At 41.8% G+C, this 24,404-nt stretch overlaps 2 protein-coding genes across 2 annotated transcripts in view; one reads left to right on the top strand and one right to left on the bottom strand.

The window, feature by feature from the left end:
- The window catches only part of aldh1l1 (aldehyde dehydrogenase 1 family, member L1), a 29,185-nt gene extending 4,989 nt beyond the window's left edge, over positions 1-24,196 (bottom strand). Inside the window, exons 1-22 of the mRNA XM_085352971.1 lie at positions 24,114-24,196; positions 22,646-22,791; positions 20,536-20,770; positions 20,284-20,449; positions 18,758-18,859; positions 17,463-17,552; positions 17,146-17,283; positions 7,286-7,411; positions 7,103-7,194; positions 6,287-6,434; positions 6,082-6,201; positions 5,531-5,658; positions 5,142-5,292; positions 4,959-5,029; positions 4,476-4,581; positions 4,312-4,399; positions 4,133-4,226; positions 2,587-2,686; positions 2,398-2,496; positions 1,718-1,883; positions 1,522-1,627; positions 1,199-1,398 (exon numbers count right to left, since the gene is read on the bottom strand). Of these exons, the coding sequence (XP_085209097.1) occupies positions 1,199-1,398; positions 1,522-1,627; positions 1,718-1,883; positions 2,398-2,496; positions 2,587-2,686; positions 4,133-4,226; positions 4,312-4,399; positions 4,476-4,581; positions 4,959-5,029; positions 5,142-5,292; positions 5,531-5,658; positions 6,082-6,201; positions 6,287-6,434; positions 7,103-7,194; positions 7,286-7,411; positions 17,146-17,283; positions 17,463-17,552; positions 18,758-18,859; positions 20,284-20,449; positions 20,536-20,770; positions 22,646-22,772 (2,653 nt within the window). The 5' untranslated portion in view covers positions 22,773-22,791; positions 24,114-24,196. The remainder of the gene's footprint in view (positions 1-1,198; positions 1,399-1,521; positions 1,628-1,717; positions 1,884-2,397; positions 2,497-2,586; positions 2,687-4,132; positions 4,227-4,311; positions 4,400-4,475; positions 4,582-4,958; positions 5,030-5,141; positions 5,293-5,530; positions 5,659-6,081; positions 6,202-6,286; positions 6,435-7,102; positions 7,195-7,285; positions 7,412-17,145; positions 17,284-17,462; positions 17,553-18,757; positions 18,860-20,283; positions 20,450-20,535; positions 20,771-22,645; positions 22,792-24,113) is intronic.
- On the top strand, positions 8,967-14,997 carry LOC146631471 (uncharacterized). The gene is made up of 2 exons (XM_085352973.1): positions 8,967-9,165; positions 14,182-14,997. The coding sequence occupies exons 1-2, from the start codon at positions 8,967-8,969 to the stop codon at positions 14,943-14,945; spliced, it is 963 nt and encodes a 320-aa protein (XP_085209099.1). The 3' UTR covers positions 14,946-14,997.
- Positions 24,197-24,404: the final 208 nt, after the last annotated feature.

Here is a 24,404-nt window from a genome sequence, read left to right as displayed (position 1 = left end):
GTAGCTGAACTGATAAACTACACAAAGGATGCTTCTTCACCCAAGGGCAGGAAGACGCTGCCTTATCTTGGTCTGTACTGGTTTAAACTGATAAATCTGCTGTCTCGTGAATTTTACCCTCTATATAAACTGTTGTACTTGTGAATAAAGTTGAGTCACTTTGGGAAGACAATCTAAAGCAGTCTCTGTTTTCTTGTTCTCCCAAGCTGCTCCCGAGCTCGTACTAACACGCTGAATGGCATGCTTGAATATTACTTGAGAATATATTTGACTGTGTTACAGACTAAGGGACATTCTCTGCTGATAGGTGAAGGTACATTCTCTGCTGATAGACGTCCACGCCTCGAAGGAAGTCGATCCACGGATTAGGCCCTGGAAACCGTTTCCTTCACTGATAATTTTATCAAAGGTGAAAATTTTTAGTTTTTAAATCTCAGTGATGCCGCAGTGTTCGTTTGACTTTGGGACCTGAAGCGGACGGAGTTTGGACCCAGATGACTCCGCCAGGCTCCTGACTACGGTAGCCGTAATGCTCTGATAATGCATCAATGGTGCGGCTTCATAGCTTACCAACGTCGTACTAAAACATTTTTTGACAGATTTTTGAGCACCGTGTACCACATAAAATTGGTCCGAGGTCAGTAAGCACAACCAGAATTCATAAAGAAGGCGCACCGGATTATAAGGCGCACTGTCGATTTTTGAGAAAATGAAAGGATTTTAAGTGTGCCTTATAGTCTGAAAAATACGGTACTAGACTGCTTCAGATACAGGTGTGATAAATTCTGGCAAATAAAATCTACACTCACTGTTTCAGTAAATTAGTATTTGTTTATTTAATGGTTTAAATACGGGGTGGCTGTAGTTCAGGAGTTAGGTCATGGTTTGATTTCTTGCCGCTTCAGTCTGCACACCAAATGTCATTGGGCAAGATACTAACCCCAAGTTGCTCTCTGATTTGTCCACTGGCGTATGAATGTGTGTGAATGTTAGATAGAAAGCACTTACATGGTAAAAAGTGCTATATAAGAACCAGCCCATTTACCCTCCAAACATGACTTTGTCCCCACTGCTGGTGTTGTATGTGAAAATGTTTTGACATAGGTTGAATAGTATATATTTTTTCTTTTTTTTAAAAATTTGTGTTTCTTGACATGAAATAATACATCTACACAATAAAAGCAGTAGTTTGCCTTACCCAGGTCTTTACCAAATCCGGACTGCTTGAAGCCTCCGAAGGGCGCAGCGACGTCGGTCTTGTTGTAGGTGTTGACGAAAACTGTGCCGGCATTGAGCCTTTCACTGACATACAGTGCTTTGCTGATGTCCCGTGTGAAAACACCTGATGCCAGGCCATACTCTGTAGCATTGGCCCTCCTCAGGACGTCATCCACTTCACTGAATTCAGGAAGATGGAGGAGGCACACCGGACCAACACAACAGTGAAGACACAAAAGGTCAGTCTTATGTTGGGTATATGAAGCAAGCTGGCATTTGAGCAATCATTCAATTTTAACTAACCCGCTCTTAAACTTGGAGATGATCATAACAGGGCCAAAAGACTCCTCTTTAGCAATGTACATGTGGTCCTGCACATCAGTAAACACTGTGGGTTCAAAGAAGAAACCTGGAGGGAAAACAAAACATCCAACGGCATCTGTTATATCAGAGTTAGTCCATCCTAACCAGTTCTGTTTAGAAACTTCTGCTGCCTTACCTGGTCGTTGTACCTGTCTGCCACCACAGACCAGGGTGGCTCCCTCCTTGACGCCAGTCTGACAATATTCCACCAGTTTGTCCAGGTGGGCCTTGTGGTTCTGAGGTCCATGGTCTGTTGAGCGGTCCAGTGGATCACCAATCTTCATCTTTTTGACTTCCTCAACCTAAGATAAGAGAGATCCAAGTGGTCTTTAAAGAAGTAAGAACTAATTACTCACATGAGACAGCATACGGGAGAGAAACCTTACCGCTGCGGCTCAATTTGCATACTAGAAGGACATGCTGAAACACACGCAGATCCACACAAAGGCGTGTAACTGCTCAACCTGCTCAGTGTGCTCATTTCTAAGACTTAGAGCATGTGTTTCAGTTTCATTACTACCACCGACAGTGCGTCACTGGCCTTGCTCTTTCAACACATGTGAAAAAGTTACTGAAAACAGTAACTAGCTGATAAAGTTAAGTGAAAGACATATAGTTTGGTGAGAAACACCTCAGCACTATAGCAAAATGTCTTTTGGCCCGCTGACTAAAATGGCATTAGTCAGTGAGCCATCAGCCTATTACGTCTGAAGGTGAGAGACTGATTTTTAAGGTGGAATGAAAACACAACATGACATTTTCACTGTAAAAAAGGAAAAAAAGGTCAAAGTAAAGTTTACTGCGGGTTACACCTACCACTTTTTGTACAAACAGGTCATGAATGGAGTCTTCCACAAACAGTCTGCCAGCAGCGATGCAGTTCTCTCCCTTGTTAAAGAACACTGAGCTCATGCCCTGTAACATACAGACAACAACATAGTGGATGCACAACTTTTTACTCTGTTTTGGAAAAAAACACAAAAACCTGCCATAAGATAAACACACCATGCGCACGGCCTTGTCCATCTCGCAGTCACTGAAGATGATAAGTGGTGATTTTCCTCCAAGCTCCAGAGAGACTTTCTTTACATTGCTGACTGCACAGCTTCAAATATACAAGAAAACAGACACGCAACTGTGAGCGAAACTACACTGAACAAAAATATAAACGCAACACCTTTGTTACTGCTCCCATTCCCCATGGGATGGACGTAGAGACCTAAAATTCATTCCAGATACACAATATAACCATCCCTCCCAAACAGTGGTCACAAATCAGTCCAAATGTGTGGTAGTGGGCACATCTGCTATATTGAGATAATCCATCCCACCTCACAGGTGTGCCACATCAGGATGCTGATCTGACATCATGAGTAGTGCACAGGTGTACCTCAGACTGCCCACAACAAAAGGCCACCCTGGAATGTGCAGTTTTTTGCGCTATTGGGGGTCTGGGGACCCAGAACCGGTCAGTATCTGGTGTGACCACCATTTGCCTCATGCAGTGCAACACATCGTCGCATGGAGTCTATCAGATTGTCAATTGTGGCCTGTGGAATGTTGGTCCACTCCACTTCAATGGCTGTGCGAGGTTGTTGGATATTCGTGGGAACTGGTACACGCTGTCGTATACGCCGGTCAAGCACATCCTGAACATGCTCAATGGGTGACGTGTCCGGTGAGTATGCTGGCCATGCAAGAACTGGGACATTCTCAGCTGCCATCTGCCCTGAACAATGTGAACCATGATTCATCCGTGAAGCGCACACCTCTCCAACGTGCCAGACGCCATCGAATGTGAGCATTTGCCCACACAAGTCTGTTACGGCGACGAGCTGGAGTCAGGTCAAGACCCCGATGAGGACGACGGGCATGCAGTTGAGCGTCCCTGAGACGGTTTCTGACAGTTTGTGCAGAAATTGTTTGGTTGTGCAAACCAATTGTTCCAGCAGCTGTCTGGGTGGCTGGTCTCAGACGATCTTGGAGGTGAACCTGCTGGATGTGGAGGTCCTGGGCTGGTGTGGTTACACCAGGTCTGCGGTTGTGAGGCCGGTTGGATGTGCTGCCATATTCTCTGAAACGCCTGTGGAGACGGCTTATGGTTGAGAAATGAACATTCAATGCACGGGCGACAGATCTGGTTGACATTCCTGCTGTCAGCATGCCAATTGCACGCTCCCTCATTGCTTGTGGCATCTGTGGCATTTTGCTGTGAGACAAAACTGCACATTCCAGGGTGGCCTTTTGTTGTGGGCAGTCTGAGGTACACCTGTGCACTACTCATGATGTCAGATCAGCATCCTGATGTGGCACACCTGTGAGGTGGGATGGATTATTTCAATATAGCAGATGTGCCCACTACCACACATTTGGACTGATTTGTGACCACTGTTTGGGAGGGATGGTTATATTGTGTATCTGGAATGAATTTTAGGTCTCTACGTCCATCCCATGGGGAATGGGAGCAAAAACAAAAGTGTTGCGTTTATATTTTTGTTCAGTGTATAAGACTTTGTTAAACACCTTGTGTAAGGTTTACGTTACCTCTCACCTCTTCATGATGTGTTTACCAATCTCTGTGGAACCTGTGAAGCCAAGTTTCCGGACGTCGGGATGGTCGGAGAGACGCTGACCCACCAGGGCACCTAGAATAAAGAACAAGATGCATAGCAACTCACGGAGCTTCATTAGGTGACCTCAGCTTCATGTCATGAATGTTTATGATCCAACCTGATCCAGGCAGAATGTTAATCACTCCTTTAGGCAGTCCCGCTCTTGCTGCCAGTTCAGCAAACTTCAGTGCTGTCAGTGGGGTGACCTGAAAACAAACAACAACATGAATGACCCTGTGGTTTTAGCTTTTGTGGGTAGCATGTGTGACATGGGAGTCTGACCTGTGCAGGTTTGAGGACCACTGTGTTTCCAGCTGCCAGGCAGGCTGCTGTCTTCCAGGCCAGCATCATTAGAGGGTAGTTCCAAGGAATCACAATGGCACAAACTCTGAGGACAGATAGAGAGCATTTGAAATACTTATCACACCCATTTTATAACATCTTGATTGAAATCCACCTGCTTGAAGATTTTCTGTCAAGCACATATATAGTTTGTTCTTTACAAATATCCCTTAAACTACTAATGTGGTTCATAAAAAGCAGTAGTTTGTTCGGCTTTCGAACCAAAGGCATGTTAGCTTTAATGTGAATGTACAGTGCTGTGAAAAAGCATTTGACTGAAATGCTTTGTTAGTTTTACATCAGATGCAACAGGATACAAACCCTTCAAAAGGTCCACAGAATATTTTCCTAAATGTAATTATTTTTGCAGGTTCCACTGCAATGCTGTGTAGAGTATGACACTTTTCAAATCTCTATTCTCACCCCATTGGTTCCTTCTTGGTAAAAGTCAGGTTACGATTGGGCCTGGCCTGGTTGATGGGGATGGTGCTGCCCTGTAAAAGAACAACATCATGTTGTTTGCATGTATTTACACATCTGTAACAGATGTATCAGACTGTCAACTGACAACGTGACAGGTGCAGGCTTTTAAGCCAGCTGTCTTACTTGGATCTTGTCACACCAGCCAGCAAAATAGCGGAAAGTCTGGATGGACATGCCCACGTGGGTCTTGAGGGCCAGAGTGTACACAGCTCCAGAGTCAATGGCTTCAATAGTGGCCAGCTCCTCCTGGTGCTCCTCCATCAGGTCAGCCAGCCTGGAGGTGGGTTAACAGCGAAGACATATTATGAAACACAACTTAGACAACAACTTTTCTTCACTAATACTATCAAAGACAAACAAACCTACTGAAGGCATTTACTCCCTTAGAACAAAGATATTAAAGCGGTTCATGCTATGGAGATGCTCACTTTACCGTAAAGAGAAATGGGCCATAAAGCTAAGAAAAAAAATATGGATGAAGTTTTTTGACACTCCAGGGTCATATATCTGACCTGTAGATGAGTCTTCCTCTGTCCCTTGGGTTCATCTTGCCCCACTCTCCCTCTTCAAAGGCCTCTTTAGCTGCAGCCACTGCCCTGTCCACATCACTGATCTGGGCCAGAGACACATCGCAGATGGCCTGCAGGACACACACAGGACAGACAAGGAAATTAAAGATGGCAAACCTCAGTTATGAAGACATGGCCTCCAATCCTGATGAGATCACCTTCAGCAGTGGAAAGAGAACTTCCCTTTTTTGTAGTTTTTCCCCCTAAACTTTGTTAAAATAAGCTTTAAACAGACTGTAGCACTATTTTTGGCCATCATCATTTGTTGGTCACTAAAGACAGGGGATTTTAATATTTGTAACCCGAAAAAGAATCAACAGCTTCAGCTTCCATCATCAGTTGAGAAAAGAAATGGTTGCTTTTCATTATAGATCCCTGCCAGTGTATGACGCAGGACACAAAGTTATTACATTACAGAGAAGACATTACTCGATATAATAAAATATTATATAGGACATGAATTTTGCATTTTTTGTCATTTCTTTTTCTCTCACCGTGCCGTCAGTGGGGTTGATGGTTTTGTAGGTCTTTCCTCCCTCTGCATCAACAAACTCTCCGTTGATGAATAACTGATGAGGCATCTTTATTGTCATGTTGTTTATGTTCTTCTCCACCTGAGCAGGTAAATGATACACATTAACACACGGCTGTTTCCTCTCCACGTATCCATAACTAACAAAGGGAATTTCAAACACTTACATAGTCGACTACCAACTCCTCTTCATCGTCCTCCCCTCTGAGCTTCCTCACACACATTTGGATGAAATCCTGAAAGGTTGTATTCATGTAGACATCCTCGTTCTGCAGCTGGCAACTGCTGGCTCGAAGTTTCACCTCCTCCACCAGCCTGAAGACAGAGAAGAGGCAAGATGGAAAATGGGGGATAGAAAAGATATGGGGGACAAGAAAAAGAAGAGAAGATTAGGTGAAATAGTGGTAAAAGAAGGAATGCTTGGATTAAAGCACTGATATCAGGTTGTAAAATACTCTTTAAGGAGAAAATGACCTAAACTAAAAACTTACTTAAATAAACCTACACATATAAACCTGCACACATATACATAATATTATTGGATTGTAGCTATCTGAGGTGGATTTATGCGTTTAGCCAGGCTTTCTTTGCATTTGCTGGCTTGACAATACCTAAAGCCTCAGTTGTAGATAACGGGTACCACATAATAGACATCGAGCAAAATCCAATGAAATTTGGTGGAGAGGTAGAGCACAAGTGCAGAAAGAATGAGTTACATGTTGATGGAAATTGGTTAAAAAGTATTTTGGACATTAATGATTATGCACAGGCAACCCGCTCAGTGCCTGGTTTCACTGAGCCCAAACAAAACTGACACTTGAAGCTGCTGCTTGTTACATAATTCTGTCATTGTTTAATAACTTTAATGTATTAAGATTTGTTCTACACCATAGCGAAATAAACACAGACTGGAACTGTATGTTACATAAGTGATGAACAATAAAAAGAAAATTGACATGGTTTTGTATTTTTCCCTGTATCACCTGACCACATCCATGGAAGCAGCACCAGATTTGAAAAAATCTGTGGAGTCTTCAATCTGGCTCACATTACTCAGGATACTCTGCCACACTGCCTGGAAGACATGATGTTAAAAGTCAGCACAAAGACAAAATCTAAACTGTCAGCTTAACGTTTTCTTGAATCAGTGGGAGAGGAGGGCCTACCCTCATCTGTACAGCGAAGGTTTTCTCCTCCTCAGTGAGCTCCACAGCAGCACTGCTCCCAGAGCGAAAGTACTGCGCTGCAGCAATCATCTTTCCATCCTCAAACTGCAGATTCTTCACCAGCAGCTGCAGAGAAACACAAAATGCGACACCACCTGTTTTAATCAATGCTGTACTTTGCTAACACACTTCAATGTCTCCATTGAGGTCAACAGAATACGTTGAATGGACCACAATTTTAATCAGAATTATGATTTAAACATTTTATTCAATTCTTCTTGTATATCAGGATCCATTAGATTGGATGGGAAGTTTCCATGAAGCACCACCATCACCATGCTGAAGTGCCTCAAACCTCTGCAAGCATTTTAGTGAAGAAGAGGAATATTTGGCTAGCTTGCCAACTTTGCGTATTGTTATAGCTCTTAAAATCATCATACAAGCACAGGTAAAGTTTATGTATAAAATAAATTATCACTCACACACAGACACACACTCCTATTGCACTTTTTCATATGCCCAAGCTCGTTGTCTAACTTTTAACACACTCCAGTGAATGCATCAGGGACAACTCAGGGTTTAATATATTGCTCAAGGACATGTTTTTGCGAATAAATGAATGAGGCAAGTTGTATGAAGAACTTTGAGTGCTCAGGTAGAACAGAAAAGTGCTACACTATTACAATTGGTAGACAACCCACTCTAGTATCTGAGTCAGAGTCATATAGAAAAATAATGATCCTAAAAAATAGTCAGCATTATAACAGGGAATTTCAAGGCAAGTGACTGCAGTGTGTTCTGCAATTCAGACTAAGTAAATGGTAAATGGCCTGCATTTGTATAGCGCTTTACTCAGTCCCTAAGGACCCCAAAGCGCTTTACACTACATTCAGTCATTCACACACTGGTGATGGCAGGTACATTGTAGCCACAGCTGCCCTGGGGCGCGCTGACAGAGGCGAGGCTGCCGGACACTGGCGCCACCGGGCCCTCTGACCACCACCAGTAGGCAAACATGGGGTTAGTATCTTGCCCAAGGATATTTGCGTGGCCATGATTGGTGGCTGACCTGCTCTGCCACCTGAGCTACAGCAAAGTCCAATACTTCATCAGTGATCTATGGAATGCAGTTTTTTGTAAGTTAGCAACATTTTTATTGAAAGAAAAATAACAAAATTAAACAAGAACTCTGACTAAACAACTTATTTTCTGCCTAATTTACTTTTTTGTCAATTCCATGTTTTGAAAGTCCTCACAAAGGCCAAGTAACGAAACCCCAAGTTGCTCTTCAAAGCATCCACTGGAGCGTGAATGTTAGCTGGAAACTACTTAAGCAGAAAAATCAGAGATCCCAACACCGATTTTATTTTAGTCAGCAAATAAAAATGGTCAACTTTTCTATCAGTGAATGACTGAATTAATGAAGACAAATGAACGAGAATGAATGAGAGTTCAGCTCTAGACTAGCTGAACTCTAGTGCGTGCAGTCAGTTTTACCACTGACTAGTTTAATCCGAGCCTAAATGTGCCTAGAGAGCATTTCCATGCATGTTGACGGTACAGTGTCCTACAAAGTCCAGTGCTCTAGAGGGCGCTGTGACGCCTGTTACACACTGCATAGACGGTCACACATCCATAGGTAGCAAGCAGGGTGAGCTGAAAATAACGGAGAAGCCTTACAATGGCCACAGCTACCCTTCAGACATTTAACGTGTTCCTGACGGAAAGACTAACCGCAGCTGCGGTGGACATCTACGGATTCGTTGAGAAGACCCTGGTAGAGTACCAGGAGGAGGTGTACCGAGCCAAGCTGGAGAACCAGAGGCTGCAGCGGCTGCTGGACCTCGTCTACAAACCAGAGATACGGCTGCACAGGGCAGGTATGTACCCCAGGTTACTTCGGCCAGTTAGCATCTTAATAATAACCCAATAAGTGATTCAGCGACGTCGGACAGAAAGTTACATTTATATTCACAGCATTTAGCTAGCAACATTAGCAAGCAGTGTTAGCCATATAGTAAAGGAGCGTTAAATTTCCGGTGAGCTTATTTCCAATGTCCTCAAATAAAACAGTACAGTAAGGATGCTGTTTATCGAAACATGAGTTCAAATGACAGTCAAACTGCGGCAGGTCGCACTTATCATATCAAAGAGGACCGTCGTTCATTGTGGTTACTCTCAGCGTGTGCGCGTTAGGATGCAACTTAAATCCTCCTTTTATAGTTGAGCGTACATGACCCTGCACCCTTTGAGCCAATCAGCCCGCGAGTTTAACACTTGTTCTTAACATTGTTTGGTGTAGTGAACACATCTGTATATAATTATAGATACGGACAAGCTGTTTTGAAGCTACGTACAGTATGTAATATATATATACACACACACACACACACACACACACACACATGTCATAAGCTGTTTTGTATTATTTATGAAAACGTCAGTCTTGTACAGGAGTGTCAGTTGTGCTCTGTACAGGAGTTCTAGTGTAACTGGTTTTCATGTTAACTGGTGAGTTTTCTTCATGTTGTCCAGATGTTGCATCTGCAGGTTCCCTTTACCACAACTAGTCTGCACTGCCCGACAGTGTGCCTTCAAATTTGATTAAATATTAAAAATATCACCAAGTTCAGATATTTATGTGTGAATATTATCTTCAGATAACAATCCAAATTATTCTGATCAAAGGTAATTGTAATAAATTGGGGGGGGAAAGCAGCACTCAGACAGGACTCGTACTTGTATGTTTCTGTTACATACATCAAAAGCGATCTGACCACCGATCAGTTCGATGTAAACACCTGTGTTACCTTCCTATTTAACGAATGTGAAATGATGATTGTAACATTTTAACACACTTTGCAGGATGTGACATCATGGCATTGTTTTGTATAAACTCTCAACTCATACAAGCTGGTGAAAGCTTATGTTTGCCCTAAGAATCACTCCTAGTACTCTATTACTCTCTTGTTTTTGGATGGATCCAGTAAGAAAGTGTCGGGATTATAATGTTGATACATTTGTAAAAATGAAACAAAACTGAAAATGTAAATATTTATTTTGTAAATGTTACAATAATGCTAGTGAACAAGGGCTGCAACGATTTATCGAGTATTTTGTTAAAAAAATCTTGATACAAATTATTTGATTCGATGCTTCACTTAAGGAACGGCTCTGTAGCGCGCCATTGTCACCATGGAAACACGAACGCGAGCGTTTCACCCACATTAGCGGCTAAAAACAGACCTGCGATACAAACGTATTTAGGGGAAGCGTGTGGATTATAAGTCTGACAACATTAAGCCCACGCAGGGGTCCAGTTTGAAACAAAAACACTGAGAGCACAACAGCAGCAGTGATGATGACCCTGGCACCGTTAAACGTGGAGCCCGAGCCTGTTTACACACCGCGAAGAGCAAAGAGGCGGAGCGGTTACCGAGACGGTGAGCTCGGGTTGACTGATAGAAAACAGCGGCGCTGTTCCTGTGATCACCATTAAAACCTTTACTGGGAAAAGCGAGCGAGTCCTTCATCAGAGCTCCTGGTTAACAAACTCAGACGTGAAGAGAAACACATTTTGTAGCTGCTCCATCCTTCACCGTTTGTTTTACACAGAGAGAAATCTGCAGTAAGTCTTCAGAAGTTGTATTAAAATATGCAGATGAACTGTGAACTCGGTGTGCTACATGTTTAATTATACAGCTTGTTGAATATGGCGTTATTTTTGTGCCACTATTATGAGCGCACGTAAAAAAAATTTGAGCGCACGTAAAAATAATTTTTGCAGGTAGGGATGTGCGGATCGATCCTGAAATATCGATTCCTCCGATACCAGTCATTTATGTTCTAGAATCGATTCTCACATTAAAATATCGATATTTTAGTAATTTAGGGTAAATTTGTAGTTTATCATTAACAGGAACAAACTATATCATTCGGATTGTCTACATTGGAAGGAACTATTCCTCTTCCGCGTGAAATACAGCTGTATAAATAGGATAATTGAAGTAATGTGCGTAATTGGAGTCATGTGCGGACGTATTTTACATCCACAAACAGCCGAGACGTGGTTTGCAATACATGTGGCAAGAAAGTGAGGTGTCGTGGCAACACCACAAATTTGTCAAACACCTCAGAGTAAATCATATCAGAGAATATGACGAGCGTATGTTGAGGCAAACTGAAGAGGAGGACATGGACAGGTGCTGCTAGGACGAGACAGACGTCTCTCACGGAGTCCTTTAGTGCTGCAGGCAGGCAAGGTGTTCAAATAGCGCACAACTTCAGGTTTTTTATTTCTATATGATGAACTCTGCATTATTAAGTGATAAGAACAAGTAATCTGATGTCCTGTAATCATTATGATGCTATAATTTGAGATACAATAAAAGATACAATAAATAAAATACGGTTTTGTATAAAGTATCGGTATCGGATCAGTATCGTCGATACCACCCTGAATTTTACTTGGTATCAGATCGGAAAGGAAATCAGTGGTATCGCACATCACTACTAAATGGATTCGGGGATATTGCATTTCATCATTTCGAGCTGATTGGAGAACAAAACAGCCAATCAGATTTTTTTGCATCCAAGTCTGTGATTGGCTGGTTTTGTGGCACAAATATAACGGCGTACAGAAAGAGTTGAGCGCGCACGGGCAGAACTGTTGAGACTGCAAACAACACATTGCGAGCAAGCGCAAATGCAAAAACTGAGCGAGAGGGGCTGCTATTGTGTAGTGATGTGCGATACCACTGATTTCCTTTCCAATCCGATACCAGGTAAAATTCAGGGTGGTATCGATGATACTTATCCAATACCGATACTTTGTACAAAAACTTATTTTATTTATTGTATCTCAAATTATAGCGTCATAATGATTACAGGACATCAGATTACTTGTTCTTATCACTTAATAATGCAGAATTCATCATATAGAAATACAAACCGGAAGTTGTGCCTATTTGAACACCTTGCCTGCCTGCAGCACTAAAGGACTCCGTGAGAGACGTCTGTCTCGCCCTAGCAGCACCTGTCCCTCTCTCCTCTTCAGTTCGCCTCAACATACACTCGTCACATTCTGTGATATGATTTACTCTGAGGTGTTTGACAAGGTTAGTGATGTTGCCACAACACCTCACTTTCTTGCCACATGTATGCAAACCATGTCTCGGCTGTTTGTGGAGGTAAAATACGTCCACGCATAACTCCAATTACGCTCAGCCAAGGGGCCGCGACACATTTATAAAGCCCTATTTCGCACATAACTATGAAAGGCAGAAGAGGAAGTAGTTCCTTCCCATGTAGACAATCCGAATGAAATAGGTTCTTTCCACTGTGTTCCTGTTAATGATAAACTACAAATTTACACTAAATTGCTAAAATATCAATATTTTAATGTGAGAATCGATTCTAGAACATAAATGACTGGTATCGGAGGAATCGATATTTCAGTATTGATCCGCACATCACTAGTATTGTGTGTGTGTATGGATAATAGCAAACACTGAAATACATTTTTTGCACGCAGCAATGAATTTTGTTCACTCAAATTTAGCTTTTCTTCTCTCAAAATAAATTTCTCCTCAATTTGCAACACTTGCACCTGGATTTTTTTTACGTGCGCTCAAAAGTTTTTTTTGAATAGTGAATAGTGGCACAAAAATAACACCATAGTTGACGGCTCACGGCTGCTGTCTTAGTTTACATGGAACCGAACAGGGGTGTGTCTAAAGGGGGCGTGGGGTGCATATTTATTCCAAAGTTTTTGCAACATTTTTCAGATTGAAAGTGAAATAATCTAAAATATTTTCTTGAACTGCATTAATAATACTAATAGAAATTCTAAAAAAAGGGGGTTTTATTTGTTTTTCAAACAACCCAATACAAATATACATGGGCCAGTAAAACTCTGAGCCACTGACCTGAACATTGTTAAAGTGGACATCAAATTATCATTAATATTAATTAATGTGTACACTATACCCATCTTGTTTTCAGCAGCATAAAAACTTTGCATCAAAGCACAGGGCAAACTATAGTTATATATTTTGTATAAGAAAATATTATTTTACTATAAATGTCATTGTAGGGTCTACCTTACAATCTACTGGAGTTGGCCACTCCTGAAATAGTTGAACAGTTCAGCCATGTTTCCCCACACTGGAGCTGTAGCTCAGGAGCTAGAGCAGGTCATCTACTGCTTGGAAGGTGATTCCTACTCTGCATGCCACATATCCTTGGACAAGATATTAACCTTGCTCTCCGATGGATCCATCAGAGTAATAATGTGAAGAGACTCCGGGAGAGCAGAAAAGCACTAAATAAGAATCAGTCAATTTATCACATTGTAGATTTGGAAAATTAGCATTCTTCATGAAGTTAGTGGGGTTTATGGAACAAGCTTACAGAACTGGTGTTTTGGTGCAGACTGGCCCATTTTTACCTGATAGACACGATGCAACCCAGTGTTTCCAGAGTAACTTTGGCTCTGGTTTGGCTCTGTGTCATTCACTGTGTCAGAACACATGACATTTTGTCAGCCTGTTTTGTTTACTGTTAGCTTACAGCTTTGTAGAAGTTCCTTAACCACTGTTCATTGACCTGTATATAGTTATCAGCATAAGGTCATGGTTGTGACTTATCACACAGGGCAGTTTGCAGTCTAAGCTGGTGGCTATTTCACTTCACTTAAAAAAACCAAAACAAACCAAAACAAAAAAAACTTACCAAAGACTTTTACTGTCTAAACTGAAGTCATAACATACTCCACACATGTTAGTATGTGCACTCTTCTAATAGCAAATGCTGTCCTTTACTTGAAGCCAATTGTAACGCTTAGATCTCAGCACAATACTTGAAGTGTAATGCTTTTCTCTCTCCTTTGTTTGCAGATGCCAAACAACAGCCAACTGAGGACATTCCACCTAAACAGCAAGAGTGGAGCTCGAGTGTGTGGCAGGATGAGCCGGGACCCTCCGAGGTTAAAGAGGAGCAGAGGGAGGAACTGTGGCTCAATGGAGGCGAGGAGCAACCAACGATGGAAGACAGCGATGACGGAGATGCCTTGACAAAAGAACTCATCAAAACAGTGCAGCAGTTAGAGGACTGCAGAGCAGCAGAGGAGAGCAGAGAGTCGAGGCAAACATCTGCAGATGAACCAAACCTTCTGGAAGAGAAGACTAGCACCACCCTGTACCGCTGCCACATATGCAACTACATTTTCACCAAAAAGACTGTGCTAACGTGGCACCTCAAGACACATGAAAGCAAGCCACAGGAGAGCAAGAGCAACTTTGACTGCCACATCTGCGGCAAGCACATCCCCTGCCAGAGCAACCTGCAGAATCATATGAGAGTGCACACAGGAGAGAGACCCTACAGCTGCCATTACTGCGGCAAGTGTTTTAAGCTGAAAGGACACATGACAGAACACATAAGGACTCACACAGGGGAGAAACCTTTCAGCTGCCACATCTGTGACAAATCCTTCAACAGGGGTTCTACTCTGAGGAAGCACGTTCTAGCCAAACATAAAGAGGAGAGGCCGTACAAATGCGGGGACTGCGATGAGCTGTTTACAGAGCGGCTGCTGATGAAGAGGCATATGAGAAAGGTTCACGGCATTAACCTGTCCACAAGTCAGAGTCCCACCTGAGAGGTGTTAGAGCTGATGGCGCATGTAGTTGAAAATCTGAGTACAGAACTGAGCTTGTCTTTTGAAATTTTCAACATGTACACAACAAAATCAGCAAAGCAGCCAGACTGCCATAAATGGGACTGAATCCAAACACTCATGCCAACTCCAAATGTTGTCCAGAGATTGCAATAAGATAGAAAATATACTGAAATTGGCTTTAAATTTGAAATTGTGGGTTGTATACTTATATGCAGGTTGGATGGAAAATGAACTCTCATGTGTCTGCAGTAATTATTGGACTGGAGTCAAGAGACCATTAGTTTGACTACAAATTATGCACCAGTGTAGGGCGTGACAGTGGATCCAAAGACTTTATTCCGATACTTAATGGCAGCCGGGGTGATGTTGGTTAGCCGTAGAGGTCTCTGTGTCCATCCATGGATATGCTTCTGCAGACCACCACCAATGCAATCATTCTGAACAATGTCACAAGCAGCGTAATGTTCTCCACGGCTTCTCCAGACCCTTTCACGTCTGTCACATGTGCTCAGGGTGAACCTGCTCTCATATGGGAAAAGTGGTATACCTGCCAGTTCTGGTATTCCATGGAAAGTTCCAGTCACACTCCACAGCGTCGGGCAGTGAGCACAGGGCTCACTAGAGGCCCTCATGAAGTCTGTTGACGATTATTTGGTCTGAGACTTTCACATGCTGGAGTCCATTTTGTGGCTCTGACAGTGCTCACAGACTGGTTCCATTGGGGGGCGGGGTCAGTGGTCTCCACCTGTAAAACCTGTTTTGGGGATTGTCTCATTGTTGCTCCTCTTGTGAACCTCTTGGTAATTTCAGCTGAAACTGATTATCAGCCCTTTCTGCTACTTAGCTGACAACATCAATATCCCAGAGATTTCAGTGGCTTAATGTCACACTCCGATTACAAAGTGTTTTTTAAGCAGCACTTTGTTGTTGTAACAAGACAAACCAGCAGCTAAAAGATTACTGATTTATAACAAAACAAGATGGGAACAAATAATGACAAAAACAACATAAACGAAAAAGACAAAAATACTTTTTTCCATCTAACTTGCATACAAGTACATTTCCCCAAGTGCCTATGAAGTTATGATAGAGGGAACAGTTTATTACCGATCCCGGGTTTTTGCTGAGGTAAGCTAACTTCTTCCTGACTCGGACACTAAAAAGATACTGATTAAAAATGTACTTTTTAAAATATTCCCATTTAATTCAACCAAGCATTCTTAACTACTTTCAGTGCTGAGCAGGACTTTAAACACTGGAAAATACAGGTTTGGACAGTTCAGTAACCAGCACCTGTAGAGACTACGTACAAAACACACGTTGGCCAGCTGAATATTTGTTTTTCATATGCACAATACTGTAGATACAGCTGGATGCTGGAGGACTGTTTGTCTACTGCTTTTCTGGTACTGTGGACTACTTACTAAACTCTACATTCCTGTTCTGTTTAGAGCCTCTAATAAACACTAACATATTTGGCAAACACGAGTATTAAACAGATGACAAAGTTCAACCTGATCGAAAAATAGTTTTTAAATCTAAATTGCACCATAATATCAAATGATGCTGTACGTCATGTGTTACTGATGTTGCACTGTAAAATAGATTTATATACTGTATATATTTTGCCAAAGTTATTTCACGATGATCCTGTTATGTGAACATAAAAATATAAAGCTAAAAAAAGTCATATATCCAGTTTCACAGTGATCTCTTTGTTCCTTTGCTCTGTCAGGTTTTTCTAGCGTAAATGTCTCAAAATCTTCTCTCTGCAGTCGTGACACGAGTGTAGAGTTTTTGTCTGAGCATCCGTGGAAAGAAAGGATGCAGAATAACGAGCTGTGGGCTGCATTCCAAGACCAAATCACCTCATAGCTGAAGGACTGAATGTGATACTTCTGGTATTACTACACAAGTCAAGCCTAGTAGGAAGGTATTTGCTTTGTTCTGACAATTGCTGTCCCTGCCAGTGAAAAGCACCCGAATATCTGCAAGTGATGTTTTCACCACCACAGTCAGGGTGGTCTTCAATTAATTCAGTAACAAGATGTAGCTATATCGACACAGTGATGGGGCCATTGTATGTCTGAGCCAATCATTTCAGATATGTACAGCACTTATCTGTAATGTGAATTCTGGAAATCTAGAACAGTTTCCTGAGATTAATAATCTCACTTACAGTCTTGCCGTCATTGCCAAACAGCACCAGGCCAGATTTAGTGACGATACCGGGTTGGCTGGCTCCAGGGATTTCCAGGGGTTGACCATTAACTGCGGTCCCATTATCCACCAAAGAGGAGCCATAGAAAGTCACTTTCTACAGAGAGAGATGTAAAACGGGACTCAGTCCAAACGCAGTTGCTCATCATGTTTTGATTCTGCATGTCTGCGTGAGCCGTCGCTCTGATCCGGTTAAAATTCAGAAGTATTGTGTCAAACATTTTTTATTTAGTCAGCTGTACAGGATACAGACAGAAAGCATTAAGAAGCTGTTACCTGTCCATCGACCTCGGCCCAGGCTCCCGGCACTTTGTCGTTTCCTCTGATCCAGTTGTGGAGAGCCTCAGCAGACTGGTTCCAGTCAATCTGTTAGAATTTCAAGCAGTCATCACTGCCAGTTCAAATCTAAATGCTTCACCACAGCGGCTCAGGAGGAGTGGGATGTCTGCTACTGAGCGTGTTGGTGGGTCGATTCCTCAGCCACTCCAGTCTGCCTGTCAAAGTACCCTAGGGTTGCACTGATGCATCCATGTGAGTGTGTGTACCAATGTAAGTACCAGTCCGTTTACCTTTTACATATTCTATCTACTGGATCCTTACACCACATGTCCTTCATGATGCATCCTCTTAAGGGATTTGCATGTCCTTCCTGTCTCAAAGTGGGACTGTGTGTTAGGTGAAAGTGTAAATCACTACAATGTAGGTAACATCCAGAAACTGTACTTTGTTCCTTGTATTGCAGCAGCAAGAAAAAGCTCACATTTTCAAAGGCAAAGGTTTGAATTGAAATGTTTCCCTCCACATGTACAGTGAACTGCTGGTTCATTGTACATGTGACCTTGTGAGATGCATCCATTGCCACTGCCTTGGGAGTCGGTCTGAGTCTGGGTAATCTGATCTGATATTTCTAAAAGTATGTAGGAGAATTTTTCTAAGTAACAACAACTGAGTTAAAACTATCAAGAGAATGAGAAGTAATAATCACAGTGACTTTATATCCAAAGTGTTTGCATGTAATACCAATTTGTACCACAGGATGGTAATCTAACCTTTATTTAACGACGCAAAAGAACGCTTTCTTATTTACAACTATGGTTTTGGATAAGCCTCTTTACATCATGGTCAGTTGAAAGAATAGCAGCACACAGATTTATATGTGTATATATTCACAAAAGATATAATCAGAAGACAGATAAAGACGGCAGCGCTGAGATGAAGGATGTCAATTCAAGTCAGACTTTGACAGAACAGGAGAGACTGCTCATTTAAATGATGGAATTAATTTCTGCAGTTTTCACAGCAAAGCATCACAAAAAGTCATTTCTGCATTTTGTAAAATGTGCTATAAACGTATCAAGACCACATTATTATCAGCATAAGAAAAAAAAACCTTAATTTTAAGCTTAACTAAATATCCCATAAAATAATAATAATAATAATATTATAACTATAACTAAATAATATATAACTAATGATATTTGTAAATCGACGAACGAACGAACAGCAGTGACCGACACTCTGCATGTTTGTGTCTGTGGATGTAATGTGGCGTAGCTACACTTGTGTTTTACCTTGGCATTGTCCTTCTTTTGGATGCACTCATACGTGGCTCCCTCCGCTGGCTGTGTGATCTTCGGGGCCTTCCCCTCTGCAATCAGCCTCACAGCTTCCACCTGGAACCAGAAAAATGCAGTTCAAGCTGCGCTATCTTAAATTGCATGAGCTATCTTTCCGAACTTTGTCATCACAGTATTTACGATGTTGGGAAACTCGCAGCAGGCAAATCACAGGACACAGGCAGAATGATCAGTCACATAAAACACAGATAACTAACTCTATAAATATAATAAAACAAACTTCATTTCTGTTACAGGTTGTTTTTTCCAGCACTTCAAGGCGATCTTTAGCTTACCTTTAGCATAGCAAACTGTATTAACTTCACACCATTGCAAGAGAAAGCAATATGACTAGACTGATTCAAAGTATGTCCTGCAGCTACAGCATAATAATGATTTCACATTTAAATAAAAAACAGCTTTATGATCACCAGTTCATTTCATAACCAAGGAACTGACAGGATGGTGACCGTGGTCAAGATACACACTGTATAAAAGATGAACATAGCCACCATGATGTCACCTATTGTTCAGTGAAGTCTGATTATGAAAACAAGCGCCATCAACCCCAAAAGGTCAGGGCAGATGACGCTCCTCCTGGTTCTGCTGGAGGGTTCGTCCTGTTAAAACAGGAGGGAGTTTTTCTTCCCACTGTTGCAGATTGTTTGCCAATAGTGGGTAGTCTCCTTGGTTTTCTCTCTATTATTGTAGTGTTTTTACTTTATAATGTAATAAAAAGACCTTAAGGTGACTGTTGTTGTAATTTGGTGCTATCTAAAAAACTGAATTCAATAAAATTTGTCTAAATTCCTTTTATGCTGTAGAGCAGGGGTGTCAAACACAAGGCCCGGGTATCAGAGTCAGTCCTGCAAACACTCCAATCTGGCCCCCTGAACGGCTTTGGAAAATATGACGATTTGCACTTTTCCTGCATTGATGTAAAATGAGTTTCACATCCCTGTTCTGGAGCGACAGACCCAAGGGCCGATAACCTATAGATTTATGTTTTTTACAACCACGGAGTTTCCAAAGTACTGGCCCACAAGAATGAGGGACAATGAATTTTTGCATCGGCATCACCTTTCAGATCAGGAAGTACATACACGAAATATGTCTTATGACGATGCACGAGTCATTATTTTGCATGGACAGTGTTGCATTAATGCTTTTACTTCTATTTAAAACACAGGATAGCAGTGCCTCTGTGGCAGAATTAAGTATTACAAAATCTCTAATGCTAACATGACCAGGTAGCTATTAAGAGGTAAAATAAAAGCATGTTAAGATGTAAGTGTGAGGATGAGGATCAAAACAAAGTTGTTTGGGAGAATGCATCCTATCATCTTTGTGGTAGAAGGCCTTGGTGAAGTGTTGCAGTCACATTAAACACAGCTACCACACATTATATTGCACACCTTCCAATGTATGAAATTTATTTACAATAAAAGTGTCTTTGTACCACACTTTCTTTCTTTACTTACTGTGCCTTTTACTCCCTCTGGGAAGAGAAATCTCTTGTAGATGGTGTTGACAGTGTCATTGGGTTCAACATCACACTCTCTCTGCAGCAGGATGGGACCAGTATCCAGTCCGTCATCAGCCCAGAACACTGTAAACCCGCCCTTTTTGTCACCGTGGATCAGTGTCCTGTGAAGACCGATACAGGAAGTGAAATAAAACAGCTGTCACTGTGTCTTGCTTCTCTTCAACTTGATCTCATGAACATCACTTACCAGTTGATAGCAGAGGCTCCCCTGTGGCGAGGCAGTAGGGATGGGTGGTAGATGATGGAGCCATGTCTTGGGTGGTCGATAACCTCCATAGGAATGAACTGGGAGCAGAAGGGCAGGACGTTGAGCTCCGCACCTGTAGCCTTGTATTGAGTCACCACCTCCTGAATAGCCTGGCCCTTGAGTCGCCAGCGGGGGAACTTAAAGACAGGCACGCCATCCTTCTCCGCTTCTGTGGCTGATAAATGATAAAATAACACAATAAATGAGAAAAGCTGCACATCCTGCAACAGTTCTGTTTTCTTTTTCATGTACTGCAGTTATGTCTGTATTTCTATAAATACAGACATAATAAATATATTATAAATATGTATATAAACTCTGACATGTAGAACTACCCCCTGTGATGTCAAATTTTACAAGTCAGAATTTTCCCATTTGCTAAGGCTTTACATGTTTACATGGGTCGGCTTCCAAAAGCAAGCATACAGGAAAATGCCAGAGTAAAGGAGCACAGAGAAGAGTCTGAAATTTACAGGTGTATATTATACAAATGCACTGGACTCATACAGCGCTTTGCTACTTGAACACTTTAGACAATATGCCTCATTTACCCATTCATTCAAGTACTCTGGGCCTAAGTGCATTCTATCTAACATTCACACTGCAGTGAAAACACTGGAGAGCAATTTGCAATTCAGTATCTTACCCAAGGATACTTTGGCGTGCAGTTTTGAGAAACCAGGTTCCCTCCTCAGCTACGGCCATCCCAAAATGTAAACAGCCCGCTGGCTGGACTAAAACTTGTGTGTTTCTGTGACAATGTTCAAATAGTGGAAATCTGATAGGCTATCAACATAGAGTTCAAATAGCAGAATATGGCTTCAATCCATCGACCTCTGGATTATGGGCCCAGCATGCGGTGGTAACTTTCTGTATTACATTGTATATAATGTGTATTCTGTCTGTGTCGTTATTAAGGATCTGGAATTATAACCCACACAAAGGAAGAGGTGAAAAATATAAAAAATAAAAAATTGCTATGTCGCATGTCATAACAATTTCTATAGGGATGGGGTTTTGTGGGAATGACAGTATAGGAGAAATTGCAGAGAGGCATGTAAAACTCTGCACCCTGGCCCCAACTCTGGATAGTCACATTTTTTTTGGGGGGGGGGGGGTTTCATAAATTTGGCCAGATTTGTTGAAATGAGAGCTGCCCCATCCAAAGTGGGATGGTCAATGTCCCAACAAGATCAGATTTTCCCCAGGAAGTTTCCGAATGAGTCCATTCATTTTTGGGGAGCTAATCAGACAGCCAGTTAGGGAGTGGCTGTTTTGTTAAGTGTTGCCTGTGGATGACTGCACAACCTCACCTGAAATAGTGACCTCACCTGATAATTTCTCAAGATACTAAACTATGTTTGTGTTGTTCTTGTTTTGTTTTTCTAATGGAATAATCTGACAAACAATGTGGCCTTCTGTGTGGTAAAAACTTTCCAAGAATTTTGTGCTTCAGTTTTGGTAAGTGGATTTCTAGCATTTCTTTTTAAATATTTTACTTAGCATTAATTAGCAGATGTCTATGACAGTCCTTTATTTCTGCACAGACTGCATTAACACCTGGACAATATCTGATCACGACACGATTCTGAGCACTTCCAAATGTGGGCTAGTGGTTATGTTTCTGTTTTTATTATAGTGTACAGCATGTATAGTCATTTGTAAGCAAACCTTACTGGTGTGTATATGCAGTCAAGCAAAGTCTAATTCATTTCCAGTTGTTCCTTATTCTTCTGCAGTGATGTAAATCAGTTACAGATATTTTACTGCTCTGATATGAAAATGCATTCATTTGATACTTTCACTGATAAAGAAAACACAACACACTGCAATCAACAATGCAAGTTTGATGACCGAGCTGCAGAGATAAAACCAGTGGCCCGATTTCAAGTCACAGTTTCATTTGACACCATCATCAGTTTATTCCTAGCAGATGTGCAAAAAAATGCTTGCTTGGAAAGTCACTTTCAGCATTGCTTCGGTGACAGGAGAAAGGCAGTATTCCCATTAATATTCCCATTAAAATGATGTTGACGTTGTGAGTTCTTACCCAGTGGATCTGCCTTGCCATCCTTGTCAGGGATTGTGAAGACTCCTACAATGGTGTGCCCATCCTTCCTTAGCTCCTTGTACACTTCCTGGCCAAACAGACTCTGACCAATCACTGCAATCCTCATCCTGGCGCCTTTATGTGTTCTTGAGTTGCAGACATGTGCACGCAGAAAAATGAAAACGAATGGGATTTTCACATTATTCATTGCATTAGAGATGGACTGAACAGAGTCCTATTAAACAAACATTTCTGCCATCATACAACAGCAGTTTTGAGTGGACCATTTAATGTTAGAATTTCAGTCATGTTTTTTTCTTTTGTTTTACTTATTAGGAAGGTGCTGATTTGTTCATAGTCGATTTCTAGCCTTCAGTTTGTCCCTCTGTGAACCTGTTTGCATACAGCGAGGTGCATTGTTTTATTTAACCTCCTCTTGGTGAAATAAATAGGATGGCCAAAATAATGGAAACACTTTTCAATATGATGTAGAATGGTTCAACAGCATGATAAACTAAAGCCTCTACAGAAACCAGAAGCATTGTTTCTAACCACCACTGCTTCATCCTGCAGCTGCTGGACTTTGCACACACATTAAAACACACCACTCCTGTTTTGGCTTACTTACACTTTCTCAGTCCCTCTCAGTTATAAACCAAAGGCTCTAAAACAGTCTATCCCACATAAAGTCCAGTGCAGCAATTTGTGATTTTCATAATGTTTTTGCATTTCTCACATAGTCTTATGCAATTTCTAGATATCGTAACTGTGTTGTTTAGTTTGCTATATTAAGTGACTAAAAGTACTATGAAGAACACCCTGATGGCTTTTAATATGCTCTATAAATAAAAATGACTTCACTGCTTTAGTCTTAGCTGTTGTTGTACTGTCTGCACTTGTTGTACTGTCAACTGAGTGCATGTTACACATTAGTATCGTTACTTATTTTCTGTGACATCTAAAGAGTATTGCACACACAAGAAATGTCAATGAATCCAAAGTTGTAGTAACTTTATAATTGGATTCCTATCAGTAACTATTAGCAGCCTAGTTTGTCCGTGTTTGTGTTCATATATAGACTTGTGTCAGTGCAACTCGATCATTACGCTGCACAGTATTGTACAACTCAGTAATCACTACTCTGACAGTTTATTGACTTTGAGCTGAAAGGGCGGGGCATGGAGGATTGCCTCGGGTGTTGACCAATCAAATGCGCAGAAGAGTTGAACACTTGCGAGACAACTTCAGACAGCTGAAGTGAAGAGCACACATGCGTTCATCAGAATAAACAGAGTGCTGTGCAGACTGTTACAGTACGTGCAATCAAACTGCAGCTCTCAGCAGCGTCTGTACTACTTTATTATTACACAGTTTTTAACATGCGTGTGAGTGGCGAGAGGCCAATCAGCTGAGTGCACTCTGAGTCTGAAGAGTCTGAAAAACGAAGAGTAAATCCTGCTTCACTTACCGCTGCCTGCAGACCCAGCGCTTCTCTGCTTGCTTGAAAGAGCGACCGAAGGCAAAGCGTCGCTTTTAATTTCCTCCCTTCACACTCCAGCGACCTATTTACATAACATGCACACACAGCAGAGTGATTGGACAGGGGCTGATAATGAGGTTGCGGGGCAGCCAATCAGCTGCCGCTTTCTGTGACGGGCCCTATTCACAAACTGAGAAACGTCAACTATGACAGACCAGCACACGCTTCAATTATAACGCAAGTGTTCGGCCTGCAGCTGAGCACTGAGGTAACTTCACT

This window comes from Diplotaxodon limnothrissa, linkage group LG5 (assembly GCF_057381915.1).
Source record: "Diplotaxodon limnothrissa isolate DT_005_m linkage group LG5, D_limnothrissa_male_GT1.1, whole genome shotgun sequence".
Taxonomy (NCBI): Eukaryota; Metazoa; Chordata; class Actinopteri; order Cichliformes; family Cichlidae; genus Diplotaxodon; species Diplotaxodon limnothrissa.
Note: the sequence above shows the minus strand (reverse complement) of the source record. Positions and strands in the feature narration are given on the sequence as shown.

What these genes read in the sequence shown, in the direction of transcription:
- LOC146631471 (XM_085352973.1), top strand. Translation starts at nt 8,967, where the DNA reads ATGGCCACAGCTACCCTTCAGACATTTAACGTGTTCCTGACGGAAAGA. An exon ending in GATACGGCTGCACAGGGCAG is followed by an intron (nt 9,166 to 14,181) that starts GTATGTACCCCA and finishes CTTTGTTTGCAG; the next exon opens with ATGCCAAACAACAGCCAACT.